General features: G+C 31.6%; 1 protein-coding gene across 2 annotated transcripts in view; it reads left to right on the top strand.

The window, feature by feature from the left end:
* LOC142319343 (uncharacterized) overlaps window positions 1-20,282 on the top strand; it is a 130,929-nt gene that overhangs the window by 68,912 nt on the left and 41,735 nt on the right. For both annotated transcript variants that reach the window (XM_075356540.1, XM_075356541.1), the window contains exons 9-10: window positions 3,945-4,157; window positions 12,245-12,399. In XM_075356540.1, coding sequence (XP_075212655.1) covers window positions 3,945-4,157; window positions 12,245-12,399 — 368 coding nt within the window. The remainder of the gene's footprint in view (window positions 1-3,944; window positions 4,158-12,244; window positions 12,400-20,282) is intronic.

Genomic DNA, 20,282 nt, shown 5'->3' with positions numbered 1-20,282 from the left:
GGCATTCCATGTGGCATGAAATCAATCAGCAGTATGCCAAACCAATTCCAAAAGGATATCATTACATTATCACTATATACAACAACTAACTGCCTATGAATTTCAGTCAACTTAACATTTTGATGGTTTAAAAAACATATGATCACATATTTCTCAGTCAGTGGCAACATTAATTTTCCTATTCATTTTATAACATAATAACTCACACATAATCAAAAATACTACAACACAAGAATTTACACATAACAATGCAGTGTATACATTACTAGTGTGGCCATGAACGACACATGTTCACCAACCTTAAGGAGAAAAATTTCCCAGCAGTCTTTAGGGTTATCCCTCACATATGTTGATGATACTATACTATCAGTTGCACACAAAGAATTCTGTGTGGCAGAATGTGTGTGGCAAGTTGATTTTTAACTAATTTTTAATGCCTCATAATAACCAATTCTTTTAAACAAAAATGCTCTTATATTTCAAAACTGGTCATATGAACCCTGATTCTTTGTTATTATTAATTACACACAGCTCCAATTGTTCTTCAGACTCAGTATCAACAATAATGTACCGTATACATGTAACAGACTGATAGTAACTTACAAGATTACATACTGGATGTGATAGTTAACTATAGATTGGAATGGGATTGTCACACAAAAAAACCTCTCTTGTAAAATTAGAGCTTGTCTGAATAGATTTATAATCTGAAGAATGTCTTCCCATGTAAAACAATGTATAAATCCCTAACGGAGCTTGATGGCTTTGGTGGTAAAATACAGGGTTTAGCAGCTATCTTCCTTGTATTTAAAAATTATAACTAAACTTCAAAAAAAGCACTTAATTGAAATGGTTTCAGACACTTTGTCTAATGACCCAAATTTAAATCTCTATTTTCTGTCTAGTTTATATTGAGGCCTGAAGTAAACAATGTGCATGTGGTGGTGTATGCAAATAAATACACAACACACATACATATGACAACCTTCAATCACTTGAAATCCACTGGGTGGACAAAAATGACACATCACTTTTAAAAATAGCTACCACATGATAAGAACATTACTTAACATCAATACTTGCGCCTGTTATTAATCTCAGATTATCACATTATTAGTTGTTATGTAATCATAAATATGTTAGGTCAACAGCAATGTAAATAGTGTACTATTATTATTGAAAAATTCATACTAATTTCAGTTTCCTAATTTTATAATATTTATATTGTTTGCTACTTGAGGCCTAGAGTAAACAAATGTTCTGTGTGTTAGTGCAAGTATTTGAATTGCAATTCAGTATATGTGTACAATGTTATATAAAAAATAGCAATACTTCATAGTTATTTATAGTTTTAAGACACCATTAAATTAAATTTCTGACACTATTTTAAAAAACAATTACTTGGTCTTGTAAAACTTTGTTGTTATTTTACCAGTGGCATTGTTAACTGCTCATGATACTTTGATTGAGGTTGTTTTTGTCGTTAATTTGGTTTAAATAGTGTCATACTGAAAATTGACTTATTTGCTTTATTATAGCGCTAGAAATTAATTTATTGTTTATAAGTATTTTTAAGTGTCATGAAATTTAATGACTATGGCTGAGAGTCCTTCTTGTTATATAGTTAAACATAGAAAAAATAAAATATTAGGAAATAGAAAAATACAGTAGTTCTACTTTAGAAATCAACTAGTAGAAGCACTATATCTGAATTCACAAATGTATCCATTTCAAGTATTGAGAGATCACGAGTTGAAAAGAAGAAATATGGGGTAGTTCATATACCAAAAAATAAAACGTTCTAAACCCACTTTAGACCAATAAAAAAACTTTCAGATCCAAGGTTCATGGTTTCTTTTTTAAAAATGAATTGTCCGCACTCAATAAGGTACTTTCAGCTATCAGAAGTGATCTGTATGTACCAGAAATTATAACCGGGCCAGTTTACATAAATTTCTTTTATTGATGGGTTTCAAATTTGCAGGAAAAAGTAGAAATATTTTTATCATTGATAGAGATGACATAAAGATTTAATAAAGGAAATATTTAAAATAATTTAAGGAGTTTAGAAAAATGGGAAAAAATTTTTTCTGAATTAAACTTGGGTGAATGAAGGTCATTCAGTCAATACAGTTTGGTATGGCACTTTGTTAAGATATCTAAACAGGCTTTTCTGTCTGGTTTAAGTACCGGTATAAAATTGACAAGTAACAAAGAAATATGGATGATTGTAGGTCATAGGGAATGAAGGCAAATTTGTTAATGGTGCATTATTAGTTTTCAAATCTAACAAAAAGGGTGATTACCACAAAGATACGAATGGTAATTATTTTTAATAACTGATTTAATACAATTATGAAATTAATTCCACCGAATAGTATTATTGTTATGAACAACGCACCATACCATAGTGTAAAATTAGAAAAATTCTTGAATGATGATTAAAAAAATCCGAATCATGGCTAAAAGCGGATATAGTATTGTGTCTAAGAGAAAAACAAATTCTATTTGATTCTACATTTTTAAAGGTTGAAATCCTAGAAAAAGTTAAAAAGACAAGCAACAATTTAACAAATCTGTAATCGATGATATGGCTGAAGCAAATGGACATATACAGTATTATGGCTTCCACCATACCACTGCAATCTGAATCTAATAGTACTAGTGTAGAGTCAGATAAAAGGATTTGTAGCTTGGAATAACAAAATTTATAAATTAGTGGATGTAAAGGTTTTACTTGAAAACTGTATTGCTGAGGTAACGGAAGGTGGATTAGTTTGTTAATATTGAGGTGGATTAATTTCAAACATGACTCCTTTGAATTTAATGTTAGTGAAGATGAAGATGAGGTATTGAATGGATATGATTATTTATTGATTGATTCACCATAAGAAAATGTGAAAAAAAACAAAAAATGGTAATAAATCATTAAATATTTTTTAATTTATTTTATGCATGTAAATAGTATTTCAGGGTTTGTTTTTAAAGCACAACAAATTATTTACAAACCTATTTATGTTTATCATTTCATTAAACCACTATTATTTTGTATAGCTACTAACTGTGTATGACAGTTACTGCTGTAACAGTAAAACAAAATTACCATCGAAGATAACTTTAGCATATTTAACAGTTTATAACCTTATCTTAATTTCATAATCATTAAATTTTTAAGGATATACAAAGCAGTAGGCACCTATTTCTGTATTATTATTAAAATAGAAACTAAATCAGAGGTGCAGTAGCTGTCGTGGAATTTTCTGTACCCCCGTTTCATAGTGTCTCGCTGCTCTGCATCTGTTTTGTTTACTTCAGGCCTCAACGTAAAGTAGATAGATATTATAAGCATTTTCCCTTGTAGGTTTCCATTATCTCTCACCTTATAAATTATTTTTCTTTTTAAATAATGATTACTTGGTAAAATTCAATTTAACCCTCTATTTGCGACATAAGAGAATGCACATATTACTGAATTATTCTAATTTATATGGTAAAAAGAATTAAAAAACTCAAATTCCAACCATTTTTAATGATTTGCCTTCAAATATTTTTTAAATTATGAAGAAGAATATTTTATATGTTATAAAATATAATCTGAAACCTGTAAGTATAACCTATTTTATATATATGCATTTATCAATATCTTTTTTTAAATTATTCTTATTCTTTACTGAAATTTATTTAATTTTTTGGTTTACTTTTTTACGCCACCTTTTTTTTTAAGTATCTGATAATATTTTAAGTATTAGGTAAGGATATAAGTATATTTTTTATGCTATATTGTGTGACTAACTTGTATGCAATTTATGTTAATACAGGAACCTGCTGATAAAGTGTGTCTTAGTAGGACTCAATATTATACAATTTATGCAAACAAATAAAAGAATAAAGTTATTATTAATTCCTGTTACATTTTTGTAATTTTGATGTTTTTGTTGTTTCAGATTGTTCACTTTCGAATGTTCTTTGATTTTAATATAATTGTATTAACTGTTAAGGATGGTACTGCATTACAGCACTACAGTTATCATGTACCTAAAGATTGTAAACTTTGGTCTGAGGTTCTTAGTTCAAGAGAAAAATATGTGTTTGGATTGAATGAGGTTGACATAATCATTAAAAATATTGATCCCATGTTTGATAGCTCAAATTTTAAGGTATGATGAGCCAGTTTTTTTTTTCTAATTTCTGTTCTTGAAATCTTAATATTATACCCTTGAGATAAATTACTTTTTGGAAAAAAAAACCTCTGATTTGCTGATTATAATTATACCCTGTCCAAAATTATCCTTGAAATTGTAAGTTTTCCATACTCATTACACTACTTCCACTAAGATCAGTAAAATTATATAATTATTACCATTTGGTCATTTCATCCTTAAATCATTATGGTGACTGTAAAATGAAAGAATCGAATTCAACGCATTATGGCTATTATAAGCTTCAAATTTTCCTAAATCATTAAGCTAATTGAATAAATTAGTTAATAAGTCAAAATGGTGTGACTTTTAGCAAAATATTAGACTATAATGGCAGTAGGATGTCAAATGTTAAACTGATGAAAAATCTTTGGTATTTTATTAGTTTTTACTGCTGATGTTTTTGTGAAATTAGGTTCAAGATAATTATTACTTATAACAGTTGTTTCTCAGCAGTCTCCTGCCCTGGTTTTGTATCTAAGATACTTTTGTACATGGTAACAAATATTCTTCTAAATTTAGACTGTTTAACTCAAATAATGCCTTTATCATGTATGGAGTATCTAATCATCATCTTTTTAGCTATGAATTTTCTACGCCGGCCTAGTTCCACTACCCTGTTGATAACTCCTCTCCATTCAGCCAACATTCATCTAGAGTATTTTTATTATTGATAGTCCAGTTTGACTTCATTATATGATCCCCATTTCAAACGAAATTTTTTTTTGTGACATGTAATATGTTATAATAGTTCTAATATACATATGTATGTGATTGCATTGTTACATTGATACATGTACATCACACTGAAACTAGTCAAAATGGATTCAAGGATGGTCAAAATAGATATTTCCATTGAAATCTGAAAACCGACATTTTTAGAGATCGCAATACTTACTTTATTCATGCAAGGAAGTAAAAATACTGAAATGTTGCAAATTGTGTATTAATTTATTATGTGAGTGCACAATAATGAAGATGATATGAAATTAAATATATTAGAAAAATGTTGCGTATATAAATGCAAACAAAATTTCAATGTTGCCTACATTTTGTATTTTTCTTCTTATTTTAAAGGATACAATGCCCAAAATATTACATTCTACTACACAAAAGTTTTGATGGACTAACAGCTCTCTTTGTTGTAAATTCGAAGAAACCTCTTCGCTAGTACCAGATTACAGAACAATAGTCCTGTATTAATCTGACCAATATTTGGTTGCGGTAATGAATAGTACTATTCTGCAGAAAGTGCCTATGTACCCACAAAATCAACCCAATATTCTTTCACGCATTTTACATGGGTAATATCTACAGCATTCTTAAAAAAACATTGACATACTTAAATAAATTTGCAGGTTTTATCTTAATCTCATCTTTAATCCTTCTGGTTCTCACCATAGCATCTCTCTTCAGTAGATCTTTGACTATTCTTCCTAATAAGGCAAACAAATCATATACAGCAAGCAAATATGTAATCACCTAGTTCTCTTAAAATTTACATGTTTTACTTTTTTATATTTAAAGCATTTTATGAGCTCTCAGGAAAGTATCTGACCTATTCCTCTTTAGAAATATATGTGTATATATATATATATATATATACATACACTTGTTGATATATTATTAGAAAAGGTATCAGCAGCTTTATAAATATTTGAGAAAATATACACACCGCTCCATCTGCCTTTTTTACAGCATTATACTGATAGTTTTTACAACTATCTGTCGATAGTTATAAACCTGTTTACTGGGGCTAGTTGTTATGACCGTCACTGATGCACTGTAAAGGCGTCATGAGGGGCTTCTGGGAAAACCAGATGATCAATTTCCATGTCCATTCTTACATCAAAATTAGATATACAAGGTCAAATATTAAGGTATGATTTCTCAGTAGATAAAAATTACACTTATCCAAGCATTTGCTATCTAGAAACTCAAAAATTACTTGTCTTCTGCACATAATACTGAATGTTAGGCTCTAAGGAGTGATCATTCCAGTCAATATCTACAGGTTTGAAATCTCCTAACATTATAATCCTATATCACCTCATATTTAATATACTGCTTAATTGATTAAAATATCTTTTCAGCATTTTTAGATGAGCTCTGAGCTGAAATAATGGTTCCGAATTAACAAGTTACCATCCTTCAATCATGTCAAAATCCAAGTACATTCCAAAGATATTTCCAAATCCATCCTTCTGAAATATTGTACTCTTCTGTTTGTAACTGTAAAGGGACCTCATCCATTAGTTTTATCAACTACATTATAGTTCCTGTTAGCCCTATAATTTTTTTTTTTTTTTTAAATATTCAACTGTTAAACTGATTTCATTAAAATATGTTTCAGTTACTGCTAAATTATGTTTAACCCCCAGAGCTGATGCAAAATAACTCATCAGATTTAGTACAAAATTAAATATGTAATATTTTAGATTTACAGGTGATGTCAAAATGTATGGAAAAATTATTTCTTGTAGATATTTTTTCAGATGATATTGGTAGGATTCATGAGTGGTTGATTATAATAATAAGCCTTTAAATCATGATAAAAATGTAGTTATAACCTACGCTGGGAAGACAAAGCTACTAATTAAATATTAATGTACAATAGATGCTGAAAAATACAAGTAGAATCAATTTGTGATTTAGGATTTAGCTTCAGTGCCAAGCTTTTTTTTCACATGTGTGTCGCACAAAGAATATACATAAATATTCTCATGTAAATGCACAAAGAATTGATTTTATGGATAAATAGGCACTTTCTGCTAAATAGCACTATTCATTACCTCAACCAAATATTGGTCAGATTAATATTGGAGTATTGTTCCGTAATTTGGTACTAGCAGATGAAGTTCCTTTGGAATTTTCAACAAAGAGGGTTGATTGTACATCAAAAATTCTGTGTAGCAGAATGTAATATTTTGGGCATTGTGTCCTTTGAGATAAGAAGAAAAATACAAAAATGTAATGTTTTTATATAAGGCAACACATGAACACATCGATGTTAAAATCTCTAGTTCATAAGCCCTTACATGAATACTAGATGTAAGTTATTTTTAAATATTTTTAGCGTTTAACATTACTGCCAATGCCCTTAGGTTTAGTAATGGAACAGAGTGGATATTTTTAAAAAGAAGCGTAATTATTTTAAACAGATAATTGGAGATATTTTCATTTTATGTTTTTTTTAATTTACTATAATAAACAATCACCTTAATGCTTCTGTTGAGAATAATGTGTTTATAATTATATGGTAATAGATTATGAGTATGCCCTACTAGTATTATTTATTCCACTTGACATAGAAGTCTAATTTGAGGTATTTTTAGTATTAGATGTTAATTTTCTGACCAAGTACACATTCATGTGCTACTGAGTTGTGAGTTCATACATTGTATGTTGTACAGTATACTTTTCTTCTTTTTTTTTTTTTACTAAGGCCGCAAAGGACCACTTTAGTCAGAATAATTCAAGTCCTTTTTGCCGATCTTTTGGCCTTAAGTTCTTAGCTTTTTCTTTCTCCCAATATTTAGTCATTCTTAATGATCTTGCTTTACGATCCTCTTCTGAATAAACCCTTTTTGTATAATCAAAAGTTCTTACTCTAAAGTTGGTATTCGGACCTTTAATAACAAATTTTAATTTTTCCAATTTATTATGTATATCTTTGTAAGTCAAATTTAATTCTTGCATGTCTTCTTTAATTTCTTAGATCAGGGCTTCTTAAACTGTGGGTCGCGACCCCCAGGGGGGTCGCGAGACTACTGAAAGCGGGTCGCAAAGATCTGATACTTTTCAATCATTATAAATAAAATTTTAAAATTAGTATACACACTACGTACAAATATAAATACAAATAAAAATCATACAAAATACTATTGTAGTTTTATTATAACTGTTTTTTGAAAAAAGTGGCAATGCAAAACTGTTATGTAGGGCCTATAAATGAAAATATGGAAGTAGCATTTAAAATAATAAATACAACGCGCTCCTCGATTTTCAACTGAACGTTCGACATTGATGTCTGGCCGCCGGCGTCAGTGTTTGCAAGATAACTTAGTGATTATAAGTACCCAGACGCCGCGTCGCCTTACAGCTTACACATACAATACGGAAGCATAATCAAGCTAGGCTAGGCGAATCGGCATATTATTTTTATAAAAGAATAATAAAAAAAATTAAATGAAAGCTTCTTTTTCGGCGTCTTTGTGATACGGTGCCTTTGTGCGCTGCACACTTTGAACACGCCATGCGTCGGGGTTGATCTGATCGTAATTTGTTGTCATTGCACTGGTAAAGATTCGAGTGTAGTTATTTTTCTGTTTGTACTTCAGTTTGGACTCAGCTTTGTCTTCGTAGTGACATGTGTGTATTTACTGTGTAATTTTCAGTTGGTGTTTTTAATTATTACGTTAAAGTTCAACTACATTTTGTTTAATTATTTATTATTATTTAACCATCATGGATAAATGGCTAATTAAAATTCCAACTAATAAGTCTGCCACGCCGTCACAACCAAGTTGCAGTGCTTCAAATCCGACTTCTAGCAAAACAAAAAAAAGAAAATATGACGAATCATATTTGCAGTATGGCTTCACATGCTCTTCTCACAACAATGAAGAACAACCAGTGTGCTTAATTTGCAAAGAAGTTTTGGCTGCAGAAAGCATGAAACCGTCAAAACTGCAACGACATTTGTATACTAAACATGCAACGTTATCAAAAAAGCCAATAGAATATTTTGAGCGTCTTTTGCAAACATCAAATAAAGAAAAGAACACTTTGGAGAAGTATGTTACTTTGAATGATAAATATCTATTGGCATCGTATGAAGTTTCGTATTTGATAGCAAAAACGAAAAAGCCTTTTACTATTGGAGAGCAACTTTTACTACCTGCAGCTATAAGAATGTCTGAAATTGTTCATGGAAAACAGTATGCTGCTGAAATTAGTAAAATTCCATTATCAAATGACACTGTGTCCAAAAGAATTTCAGACATTAGCAATGATCAATTTCAACAGCTTCTTATGAGGCTTAAAGACAGCTCAAAGTTTGCAATACAACTGGACGAGTCGACAGACATTTCAAAAATGGCACAGTTGTTACTTTTTGTAAGATATATTTATGAGGGAAGCATTCATGAAGATATACTGTTTTGTCGTCCTCTGGAAGGTCATACTCGTGGAAAAGATATATATAAAAAAGTAAATGAGTTTTTTGAAAAAGAAGGATTAAATTGGAAAAATTGTGTTGGTGTGTGCACGGACGGTGCTGCAGCAATGACCGGACAAGATCTTGGTTTTACAGCATTTGTTAAAGCTGGAAATGATCATATTACATTTACACATTGTATAATTCACCGAGAGGCACTTGTTGTTAAAAAAATTGCACCAGAATTAAACACTGTGTTTTTTGATGCAGTCAAAATCATTAACTTTATTAAAAGTCGAGCACTTATAGTCGATTGTTTAAAAATTTGTGCATTGATATGGATTCGGATTATACAAGTTTATTGTTACATGCTGAAGTTAGGTGGCTATCAAAAGGTCGAAGTTTGAAACGACTATTAACTTTAAAAGATGAAGTTCTTATATTTCTAACAGAGCAAAATTCTAATTTGGCCGATTATTTTCAAGATAATTTATGGCTTCTCAAGCTATGCTATTTGGCAGATATTTTTGATAAAATCAGTGATATGAATTTATCAATGCAGGGAGTCTGCGTTAATATGTTTATGTTAAAAAATAAACTTGAGGCCTTTGTTAAAAAAATTCTTATATGGAAGAACAGAGTGGAAAGTGGATCGCTCGAAATGTTTCCATTTACTGACGAGTATATAATTAGTAACAATATTTCAAAAAAAGATACTCCTATAACAAAAATTATAGTTAATCATTTGAAGGATATGGAAGTTTACATGCATAGGTATTTTCCCAATGATATCGATACACAACAATGGATTTGCAATCCATTTTCAATTGAAATGGAAGAAATTAATTTTTTAAACTTAAAAGCACAAGAAGAATTTGCCGAATTAACAAGTGATACTACCATGCGACTTAGATTTTCTCAAGTGCCTGTGCATGAATTTTGGATAGAAATCAAATCAGAATATCCCCTACTATCGGAAATGGCAATGAACAAATTACTGCCATTTTGTACAACATATTTATGTGAATCAGCCTTTTCCACATTAACTTACATAAAATCAAAATACCGTTCAACTTTAATAAACGTTGAAAATTTATTACGATCTGCACTAACTCAAATTGAGCCTAGATTTAATTATTTGTGTAAAAATAAACAATCACATCCGTCACATTAATATTGTTTGATGTTAATAATATGTTTTTATTAAAAAAATTGTTACAAAAGTTTATTTTTTCTATTGAATATATAGATATAGTTTTATGTTTTCTTATAAAAAAATTGTTACAAAAGTTTATTTTTTCTATTGAATAAATATATATATATAGTTTTATGTCATTCTATTTATTGTGTTTTATTACGACCGATATCCCGTCAACGTTTCCAATTATATATATGTGAAATGAATGGGTACGTATTCTTTAATCCTTATTTTATTTACATTGTAAAATAGTGCGATATTACATCTACATCTACGGTTAATATATATTTCATTATATGGAGGAGGGGGTCGTTTAAAATTTCCTAAGCTTGAAGGGAGTCGCTATATAAAAAAGTTTAAGAAGCCCTGTCTTAGATCCATAATGGCGGATTTTTTAAAGACCAAAATTGATCGATAATTCTCTTAGTAATCCTATCCTGCAGTAATCTTAACAAGTGTGCACAGAAAGAAATTCGCTTCTTTTTCATAGTATCAATTACGGATTCCAAGTTTTCGTACAGAAATTTATTAGGCAATAATCTGTACTGATTTTCGTGTTTATATTTTTTGTTTATGTAGTTTCTAAGAATCCTGCGTTCAACTTTAAGCAAAGGGTCAGTCCTATTTTTCTGATTTAATCTAAATAAAGTCTCGCTCGCGTAAGTAATTACTGGTTTAACCACAGTTTTGTAATGTTTAATTTTACTGTTAATCGAGAGCGATTTTTTATTGTATTTTTGGTTACTTGTAGTACTTTAAATAATTTTTTAAGTCTTTCAGTCCAATTTTGTTTTTCGTTACAATTACAAGTAATGATCTCTCCAAGATATTTAAATTTTTCTACAAGTTCTACTTTGTTTCCATTAATATTCACAGAATTAATAACTAAAGGATCTATAGCCATCATTTTATTCGTTTCATAAGAAGTTTTAAGTCCAATTTTATCCGCAAGTTCTTCTATGCATATTATTTGTATTCTGGCTTCTGCATACTATTAGCTAATAAAGCTAAGTCGTCGGCAAATCCTAGGCAATTTAAATTTAAGTTATCTCTTTTGTATCCTATGTGAATATTTTTTGGATTAATTTTAAACCATTTGCGCATCAGAAATTCTAGTGCACAATTAAATAATAAAGGCGAAAGTCCATCGCCTTGTCTCAGTCCGGATTTTATGTAAAAAGGTTCGGAAAATTTGCCATGAAACTTCACTTTAGATTTTGTATTTGTCAATGTTAAACCGATCATATTTACCAATTTAGGATCCAATCCGAAATTTCTCAGAATTTTTAACATCGAAGGCCTATGTATGCAATCGTACGCTTTTTTGAAATCAATTAAAGAAATAATCATCTGTTTTTGCTTTCTATTATAAATATCTATAAGTAATTTCAAAGTAATAATTTGATCTGGACAACCAAGGCCGAAAACCACCTTGGTAATAAACTTACTTTATATAGTAGTATTTAACATTTTTTTCAGAACGGGTATCCTGGTAGGTTCATGCAGCCTAAAAGATAGGTAGCTCTTGCTACCTATCTTTTCTACATTAACTAGGTTTTTTCTGCTTCCCTATGTAGATTAAGTATCTTCATGAAGGATGGGGATGACTAGAAGGGATGAGAGGAGGCCAACCAAACAATTCTTTTAAATATTGTTATACTCTAATTTTTATTTTTAAATTATTTGCAGTCAGATTCTGTGGTATCAATAAATAACATCCAGATACTAAGAAATGAAACTAAAAATGGTGAAGCATTAATATTTGCTGTTGATGCAAGTTATAAAACATCAAAGATTGAAATTTTGCCAAATCATATGTGCAAAACACAAAAAAAGCCTACTTTGTAAGTAAATATGTATCATTTCATAATTTTATGTTTTAATGTTATATACATAACTACTTGATGTTTCCAGAATTTTTTTTATCTCTGGTTTTGCTTGTTTGTCATTGCATAAAAAATTTAAAAAAAGTTTTCTAATCTTTATATGCACATTACATTTCTTTCACCAAACACATCACTGTTATACTCATGAATAATCTCTTGATTTAGTCAACGTAACAGAGATATGTTCATTATAGCTGCTTTTAAAGTAACTTTAAAAAGTGTTTTTTTATATAAAAGGAAATGAACAAGATTTATCCATTAATCGATTGAGAATTAAGTTGATTTATTGAAGATTGCACAGCTGACATCTGTTAAACAACAGTTAATTCATTTATCACTCTGTGGACAGGAATTTCAGGATTCCAGCCCTTATTGCACTTGTATCATTTATAAAAAAGCATAAAAAATATAATTACAATAAAAGTACTAGCTATTTCAAGTAAATTTTTTTGAAAAGTCATATATTTAATTTATTATTATTTTTTTTTAATGTAAATGGTTTGGAATAATAAAAACTAAACAAAGAAAGAATTTGATTGGTTTAAAGTTATTTTTGCAAGTGTTTGAATGTATGTGTCAGCTGATGTCTCATGGAATCTAAATGTATCTGCAACAACTCGCTTTCAGTTTTTACTATTTTCTGTTTTGTTAGTTGCGTTTTATTGTTTTATGTTCGTTTGCTTGTGTTTTTTTTTTGGGGTTATTCGTTTTATTTTTTTGTTTTCTGTGCTATTTAGCCTTTTCTCCTTGTTATTCTGTTTATGTTTTTACGTTTTCCATGTTGTTTAGCCTTGGGAGCTTAGGCTATTGCCTTAGCAATGGGTGAGCTCAGGCGTTTATTTTTTAGTATTGAACTGTTTTTAGCAAAATTGGTGCCTGTGAGTAATATTACGGCCGTTCGGTCATATTCCGACATGTTTTGTATCATTTTAGAGGCTTTGGACTCGTTTTTAACGATTTCTTTAGCCCAAAATTCGTGCCTAGCAACCGTTGGCTAACTACGGTTTTTAGCAATTTACACCAAAGAAGTGCATTTGTGTGGCTGTGGACAGTATTTTCGGCTATTTTATTACTTTTATAATTATTCTTACCGTATTTTGGTACTTTTCACTTGATTTCCTTTGAAAATTAGTGGAAAGGATTTGTTTACATCAGTTGTTTGCTGTTTGTTTATGTTTGGCCTTAGAAAATTTTTCGATTTGGCAAATTCTCTGATTTTTCTGGTGTGCTTTGGACACAGTTTGTTCTGTATTACTGATTATTACTATATTTTTATGTTTTTCTGTGATTTTAGGAACCTTTTTCACAGTAACTGCGTTTATTGTTTGCTTTATGGACTTCTGTTTGTTTATTTTATTTTGAGATGTCTGGTTCTGGGCGAAGTTGTTTTGGCAGTGATTGTACTCGGCCCTGACGGGGGTGGGAAATCTACTCGGGGGAAGTCCAAGAGTGGATCTTCATGCAAAAGTAAATCTGTGTCAACTGGTGAAGCAGGAGGAGCTCGCACTGCTCAGCCTCAGGTGGAGCCAGCTGTTGATGGGCAACCGCAGGATTCCTCGGAAGTTGAAGGTTGGATGGATGCTTTGGAGGAGGACTTTGCGTCCCTGTCTTGGGACTTATGGATGGGTTTTGAAATGATTGTTAGGACAGATCACAGGAGGAGTTTTCTGTGAAGAGACAGTTGAGTGTCTCTCCCAAGGAGGGGGAAGACTCGAAGAAGCTGCGGGCTGGATCCAGGGATTCTGAATCACCTGCTATGGGTGCTGTGGAAGGGATGTCTGTTCGGATTGGCGAAGGGGAGGCTGGTCCAGATGGATTAGCGCTGGACAAGGTACCCTTTACTCATCGGAAACTCTTCTGGAGTGTCATAGACAAACTTATTTGCTAAGTCAGGGCAGTGAGGCATCTTGTTTGTCAGCATCCTAATGCAGAACCAGAGCTTTAGCATCATTCGATCAATTTGCAGAACACAGTGTCTTTAATTAAGAGATATAGAGATGTTTGGGAAGATACTGTGCCTGATGCGGTGAATGCGGGTACATTTACAGAGGTGGTGTTGCAGGTGGCATCCACCTGTGTGGATGTTCCACCATCGTCTGTACGATGGTGGAACATGATGATCAGCGCCGTGTGTTGAAGTGGAATTTCGCTGATGAGGAACTGATTGAGGTAGTAACTAGGCCCTGGCCAAATGGAATCATGAGGAAACTTGTCCGTGTAGAAGATCCTTCAGGTGTGAAGGTTCTTACTTGTCGTTTTGTAGACTTATTGGAGGCTCATCCTCAGACCATTTGTCATAGTGGCCTGGGCTTCAGCCCGTGGATGTGTTGGAAGATACCTCCTGCATTTTTGGGAGGGTCTCTGATCCATTTATTGATCAGCAGTTTTGTGACCGATAAATGTTCGCACCACTTTGGAGGTGATTTTGACGTCTCTGCGACAGATATGCAGTGAGACTCCACATTCGCTGTTTTTCCAATCGGGAGGCTGGGTTGACTTCTGCCTGGAACATATGGTGTTGTTTGTTTTTGGACAAATGGGATCCCCAATTCAGGTAGTGTTCCTCCAGGTCTTTGGTGTTAAACATGGAAAAGTGGTGCAAGCTTCACGACATTCCATCCCAGCAGTACTGTTGTGGTTAAGACGGTTGGGTGATCTTACGCCAAGTTGCTCAAGACTGTTAAAGAAACAGTAGCAACGGAGGAAGTGGGTAATGTGCTATCGGTGAAACAGGGGCCTGCTGGAGATTTGCATATTCAAGTTGACGGCGCTGATAAGGCAGTTCTTCAGGACAAGGCTAAGGACTTACATGTCGACATGAAGACAAGGAGTGGTCACAGTTTGGTGGTTCACCTGTGGGATATTGATTGTACCACAACTGAGGTGGAGATTACTGAGGCCAAACGTCGGGTGGTTGGTGAGGCAGCTGGTTTTCGAGTGTCTTTGGTTCATCTGGCTTATGGGGCGACACAGAACGCCACTATTGTGACTACGTATGGTGTTGCAAGAAAGCTGATTGAACACCAGGTTAGGGTCAGCTGGGTGAATTGTCAGGTTTCTGTGAGGAATCCTGATGATAGGTGTTATTGCTATTGGGGCCAGGGCCATATGTCCTCGGTTTGTCGCAGGATTGATCGCTTGGTGTTGTATTACAACTGTGAACAACCTGGTCATCAGTGGGCCTGTTGTGGGAACCCGTGGGTATGCGCTATTTGTTGGAAAGTGAATCATTGGACAGATCAGTGTGCTGCTCGCAGGTGAGTCCAAGGATGTGTTGTTCGAGGATCTCTGTGAGTTGTCACGAGGAAGTAGTTGGGAGCCAGGGGGTGATGGACAGCCTTCTGCAGAGCCACTGTTTGTCTGTGCTTGCGCGGGTTGGTGGTGATGATGAAGCACAGGGACTCTACAACCCTTGCACTGAAAAGACTGAGTTCTGGCGGGGCTGCCCCTTCCGGGGTGTCCCCGTTAGAAGCACTAACATAAAGACCAAGTCCTGGCTTCTGGGGTGGCCCAGGAACGACATAGCCGAGCCTGGTTACCCTACTCTGGAAGTTAGAGGCCGGCATGCAGAAAAGATCCAGCGGGCCAACTTGTCATGCTGGATATAGTCGGTAGGCGCAAAGTCCTGTTGAGTACATGAACACTCCCTTGGGCTGTGTTATGCTTAATCGTGGATCCGATCTAGGGGAGAGGAGAAGAAATGTTTGAATGTGTTCATGCTATTTTATGTGAATTTGCATTTTTAATGTGAACAGTAAGTAGTGTGGGATACAAAATAACATGTTAGAAACAACACTAAATTGAAAATTTATTTTTTTGTGACTAAAATCTACATATAGGTTCCATTTTAAGCTTTAAACTTATTGCCTTTTTTGCTACATGTTTAGTCACTATAATAGTTTACATACTCGTGAAATTTTCAGATATTGCAATGCCAGAAAATAACAAAGAATTACTTTATTAGTGATGATAGTGTAATAGTTGATATTTTAAGATAAAAATGTAATACAGCTGATGATAAATTTATGAATTTTATTTTGTAGAGCAGAATTACATTTTTTCCATTTAGTGGTATAGCATTATTATATTTTGTTTACACACATGCATGCACGCACGCGCGCTCGCGCACACACACACACATATATATATATATATATATATATATATATATATAATTCAAATCAGTGAATCCATTTAAGAAAACGTACCCTTACCATTGATTAATTCTACATTTTCATTGAATGACATGTTTTGGAAGGAATCTCCATCATTAGTTCTTTATAAAATACACTGCATATCTTTTTAAAATTACATGAATGTCAGTAAAACTTTAATTAAAAGAAATTTTTATCACATTTAATAAAAGTTATATTTAAAAAAATCCATATTCTCTAGCTGTTTGAAAGACAGCTGAAAGCCATTTACTTCAACTCATTATACTTCAATGCCATTATTATAAGAGTCTTCATCTTGCAGTCCATGTTTCTCCTTGGTACTGAATCTTTTTTCTCCTTATAGCAGGAATCCAGGACCAAATTTTCTGAGATATCCTACTGTCGCCCATACATCTCAGATGACCAAACCACATCTCTTGTCTTTCTTCAACTTTATCCACCAAAAGTGATTTTTGTCTCAATTTATCTGATATCATCACTTTTTATTCATTGTAAGTCAGTTGACAACTTCTCCCAAAACTCATCTCCATAGTGATCATTCTATTTTTAAGTTTTGAAGGGTGTGTCTATACTTTGTACCCGTACATGGAACAATTTCAATAAAAGAGCTGAAGGTCACCTTCTTTGTATTACTTGGTATCCAAATATTCCACAAAATAGGGTTTAAAAGGTTGATCATTCTATCTTTACCAACTTTTTCAAAAATATCAATATGTGCCCATCCATCTGAGTTAGAACCCAGACATTTAAACTCTCCAACTAATTTTATTTTTCATTTATTTGTAACAATATTCTGGCCTATATCTCCAACTGCCATATTTTTTTTAATATTCATCTCAGTCCCCATGTAGCAGACTATCTGGTGAAATGTCATAACTTATTAGTGAATCACCCTTATTAGTCATCCTGCGTTCACTGCTACTGCCTTTGTAATGACAAATTTGCCCACTCCACCCTCTGTTTGAAATCATTTAAAATATTGTTTTACTTGTATATTATCTATATATTGTTATATTATCAATAAAATATTACCTCATATTCAGAATCAGGTTATAAAAAATGTTATTGTACTCTACATGATAGAAGAATTCTGATAGCATTTTTGATAGCAAAAAAAAATTATATTAAAAATATAATATACCTTTCACGTCCCAAAACTGTTTATCAGTGTTATTATTTACATCATTAGACATTTTCAGTAAAATTATATCTACAATTCTATTTTTTTATTTTTTGTAATTGAAGCATATATTTGTTGCTAATCATCACCTAAATACAGATGTATGCAAAAATTGAAGACATTTTGTACTTATTTATTTCTTTTTTTTGCATTCAATCATAGGCTGATGAGTTTAATCAAATTTATGTATCCATATCTAGGTTTAGAAAATGCAAAAAATATAGCCAACATAACAGGTTAGAATTTCTTTTATTTTTTTTAACAGCAAATATTTAAATAATTTTATGTACATAGACTTTATTTATTTACTTATTTGATGGTTTTTTTTATCAATTGTACCATCTAATTGTTAATTTTTCATTTTCTTTCTGTTTTCATAATTTAATTTGTTTAAACAAATCAGATATTAACTTCTATATATAAGACATTCTGATACTGTATTGAGCCTCTTAAGAAAATCCTTGCTTATTGTGATATATCTGTAGCAAATGAAACTAAATCTTTAAGTATAAATTATGATATAAATTTGAACTAGAGATCTTGTGTATAGCTGTATGAGCAAAAAATGTTTTGCTGCTTTTTACTATAACATATTGTGCAAATTTGTGCACTGTTTTTAAGGTGAATTTTTCTCTTTTAAAATTAATTACATGTACTTTGCATCATGTACATTTAATGGCATCATGTACTTGGAATTTTCTAAAGATACTGAGATTTTTTTTAATTTCAAAAGAAATCAGTAAGAATTATTATGAATTTGAAATAAAGAGAAAGCTGTTAAACATATTTTAGACTAAAAGTTTTATCAGTACAATCAATCATCATTTGGGGGATTTTATGTTTTGTGATGATCATGTTGATATATTAAAAATAAATGAGGATTTCTGTTATTATTATACACGCAACAGTAAAAAGTTATCTTTTAAAATTAAGTATTATTACTGCATTAATATAATAATTGCACTGTCTACAAAAGTTTCTTTAAACAGATGTGGCTTATTTATATGCATTTTTTTAATTAATCCAAATACGATGTCAAAATTTGTTTTAAGGGCTTCATTTGTTTATAATTATCACGTGTAAAAAATGTAATTTTTTAAAATTATTATAATTATTCCTTATTAAAACTAAATATTTGTTGTGAGTCAATGTTTATATTAATTAATGAAATATGAATGTCCAAAGATATTTATAAATGAACCATATTTATAAATGAAATGAGAGTGGAATAATTTTGAGGAGTGGCCAGTGTGACTAGTATGGTATTATATTATTGAATGACATCAATACTAACTAATACAACTTATTCATTCTTAGAAAAATAAATTTATCATAGAAACATGATTTAATTAATAGTCAGTGACATGATAATTGGTATAGTTGTTTTAATCACTCGCTATTTTTGTGGTGGAATAACAGACCAGAAAATCTGTTTGATTTTGACTTTCATGGGAATACCATTGTGAGTTAGTTAGGTCTTTTGTTTTATTTCTACTTTTTCTGTTACAGTCAATATTGATTTCTTGTACTTCATATATATTGTTTTTGTGTATTGTAAATAATTTATATGAAAATGCTTAGTAGTAGTATAAATCATCCTTACAATTTTCACAGTGTGTGCATGGTAAATTAACTTTTAAGTCTCAAAGAAGAAATATACTCCTTCAGTTAAAAAAACTGTATAAATTCTCTTTGGATATTAAATGGACTAGGACAAGTCTTAGGCCTCTCATATCTGCTGTAATTCTTATGTAACTTTACTTCACAGCTGGCTAATTGTGATGCTATGACATATACCTTTTGCTATTCCTATGGTATGGGAGAGTGTACGGACCACTTAACTAATTATTTTTGTATCACAAAAAGTATTACAAGTAAATTCAAGAAATCTGTTGCTTATCCTAGTCTTCCTTTACCCATAAGACCTATACCACATAATGATGAGTTACCTCTTCCAGTACTGTCAGAAACATTGAGTTTTAGAACAAAATTTTAAGAATGAAGAAGGCTATGGGGATTTAGAAAATAATGAAGAAGAAGAAGAAGATGACTCACATTTCCAGTGCACTGAATCACAAAATTACTCAACCAGAACTTAATGATCTGTTTCATGATCTGAATTTGTCTGAAATGATGTCATAGTTACTGACTTTAAGGTTAAAACACTGGAACCTCCTCAAAAGTGGTACTAAAATGTGTTTTTTCCATGTTAGGTAACAAGAATTTCAGTACCTGCTCTCCTAACAAGATAATTTAGTGTGATGTAATGATGTAATTTCTTTATTGGACAGTAACGCTATCTTATGGAATAGAGGTTGTTTATAAATTCCTCTAAAATGAATTTGAAAGCCATCTTAGTTCACCTTGGAAATGACAAATCATTAATTCTTCTTGCTTATGCGGCACAAATGAAAATGTATGACAGGAATTTTTGCTTATAATAATGATACAGTATAAAAAGTATTATTTTACACATTTATGGAAAC

Source organism: Lycorma delicatula, chromosome 2 (genome assembly GCF_047948215.1).
Source record: "Lycorma delicatula isolate Av1 chromosome 2, ASM4794821v1, whole genome shotgun sequence".
NCBI lineage: Eukaryota > Metazoa > Arthropoda > Insecta > Hemiptera > Fulgoridae > Lycorma > Lycorma delicatula.
The sequence above is the reverse complement of the archived record's forward strand: the minus strand, read 5'-3'. Positions and strand labels throughout refer to the sequence as shown.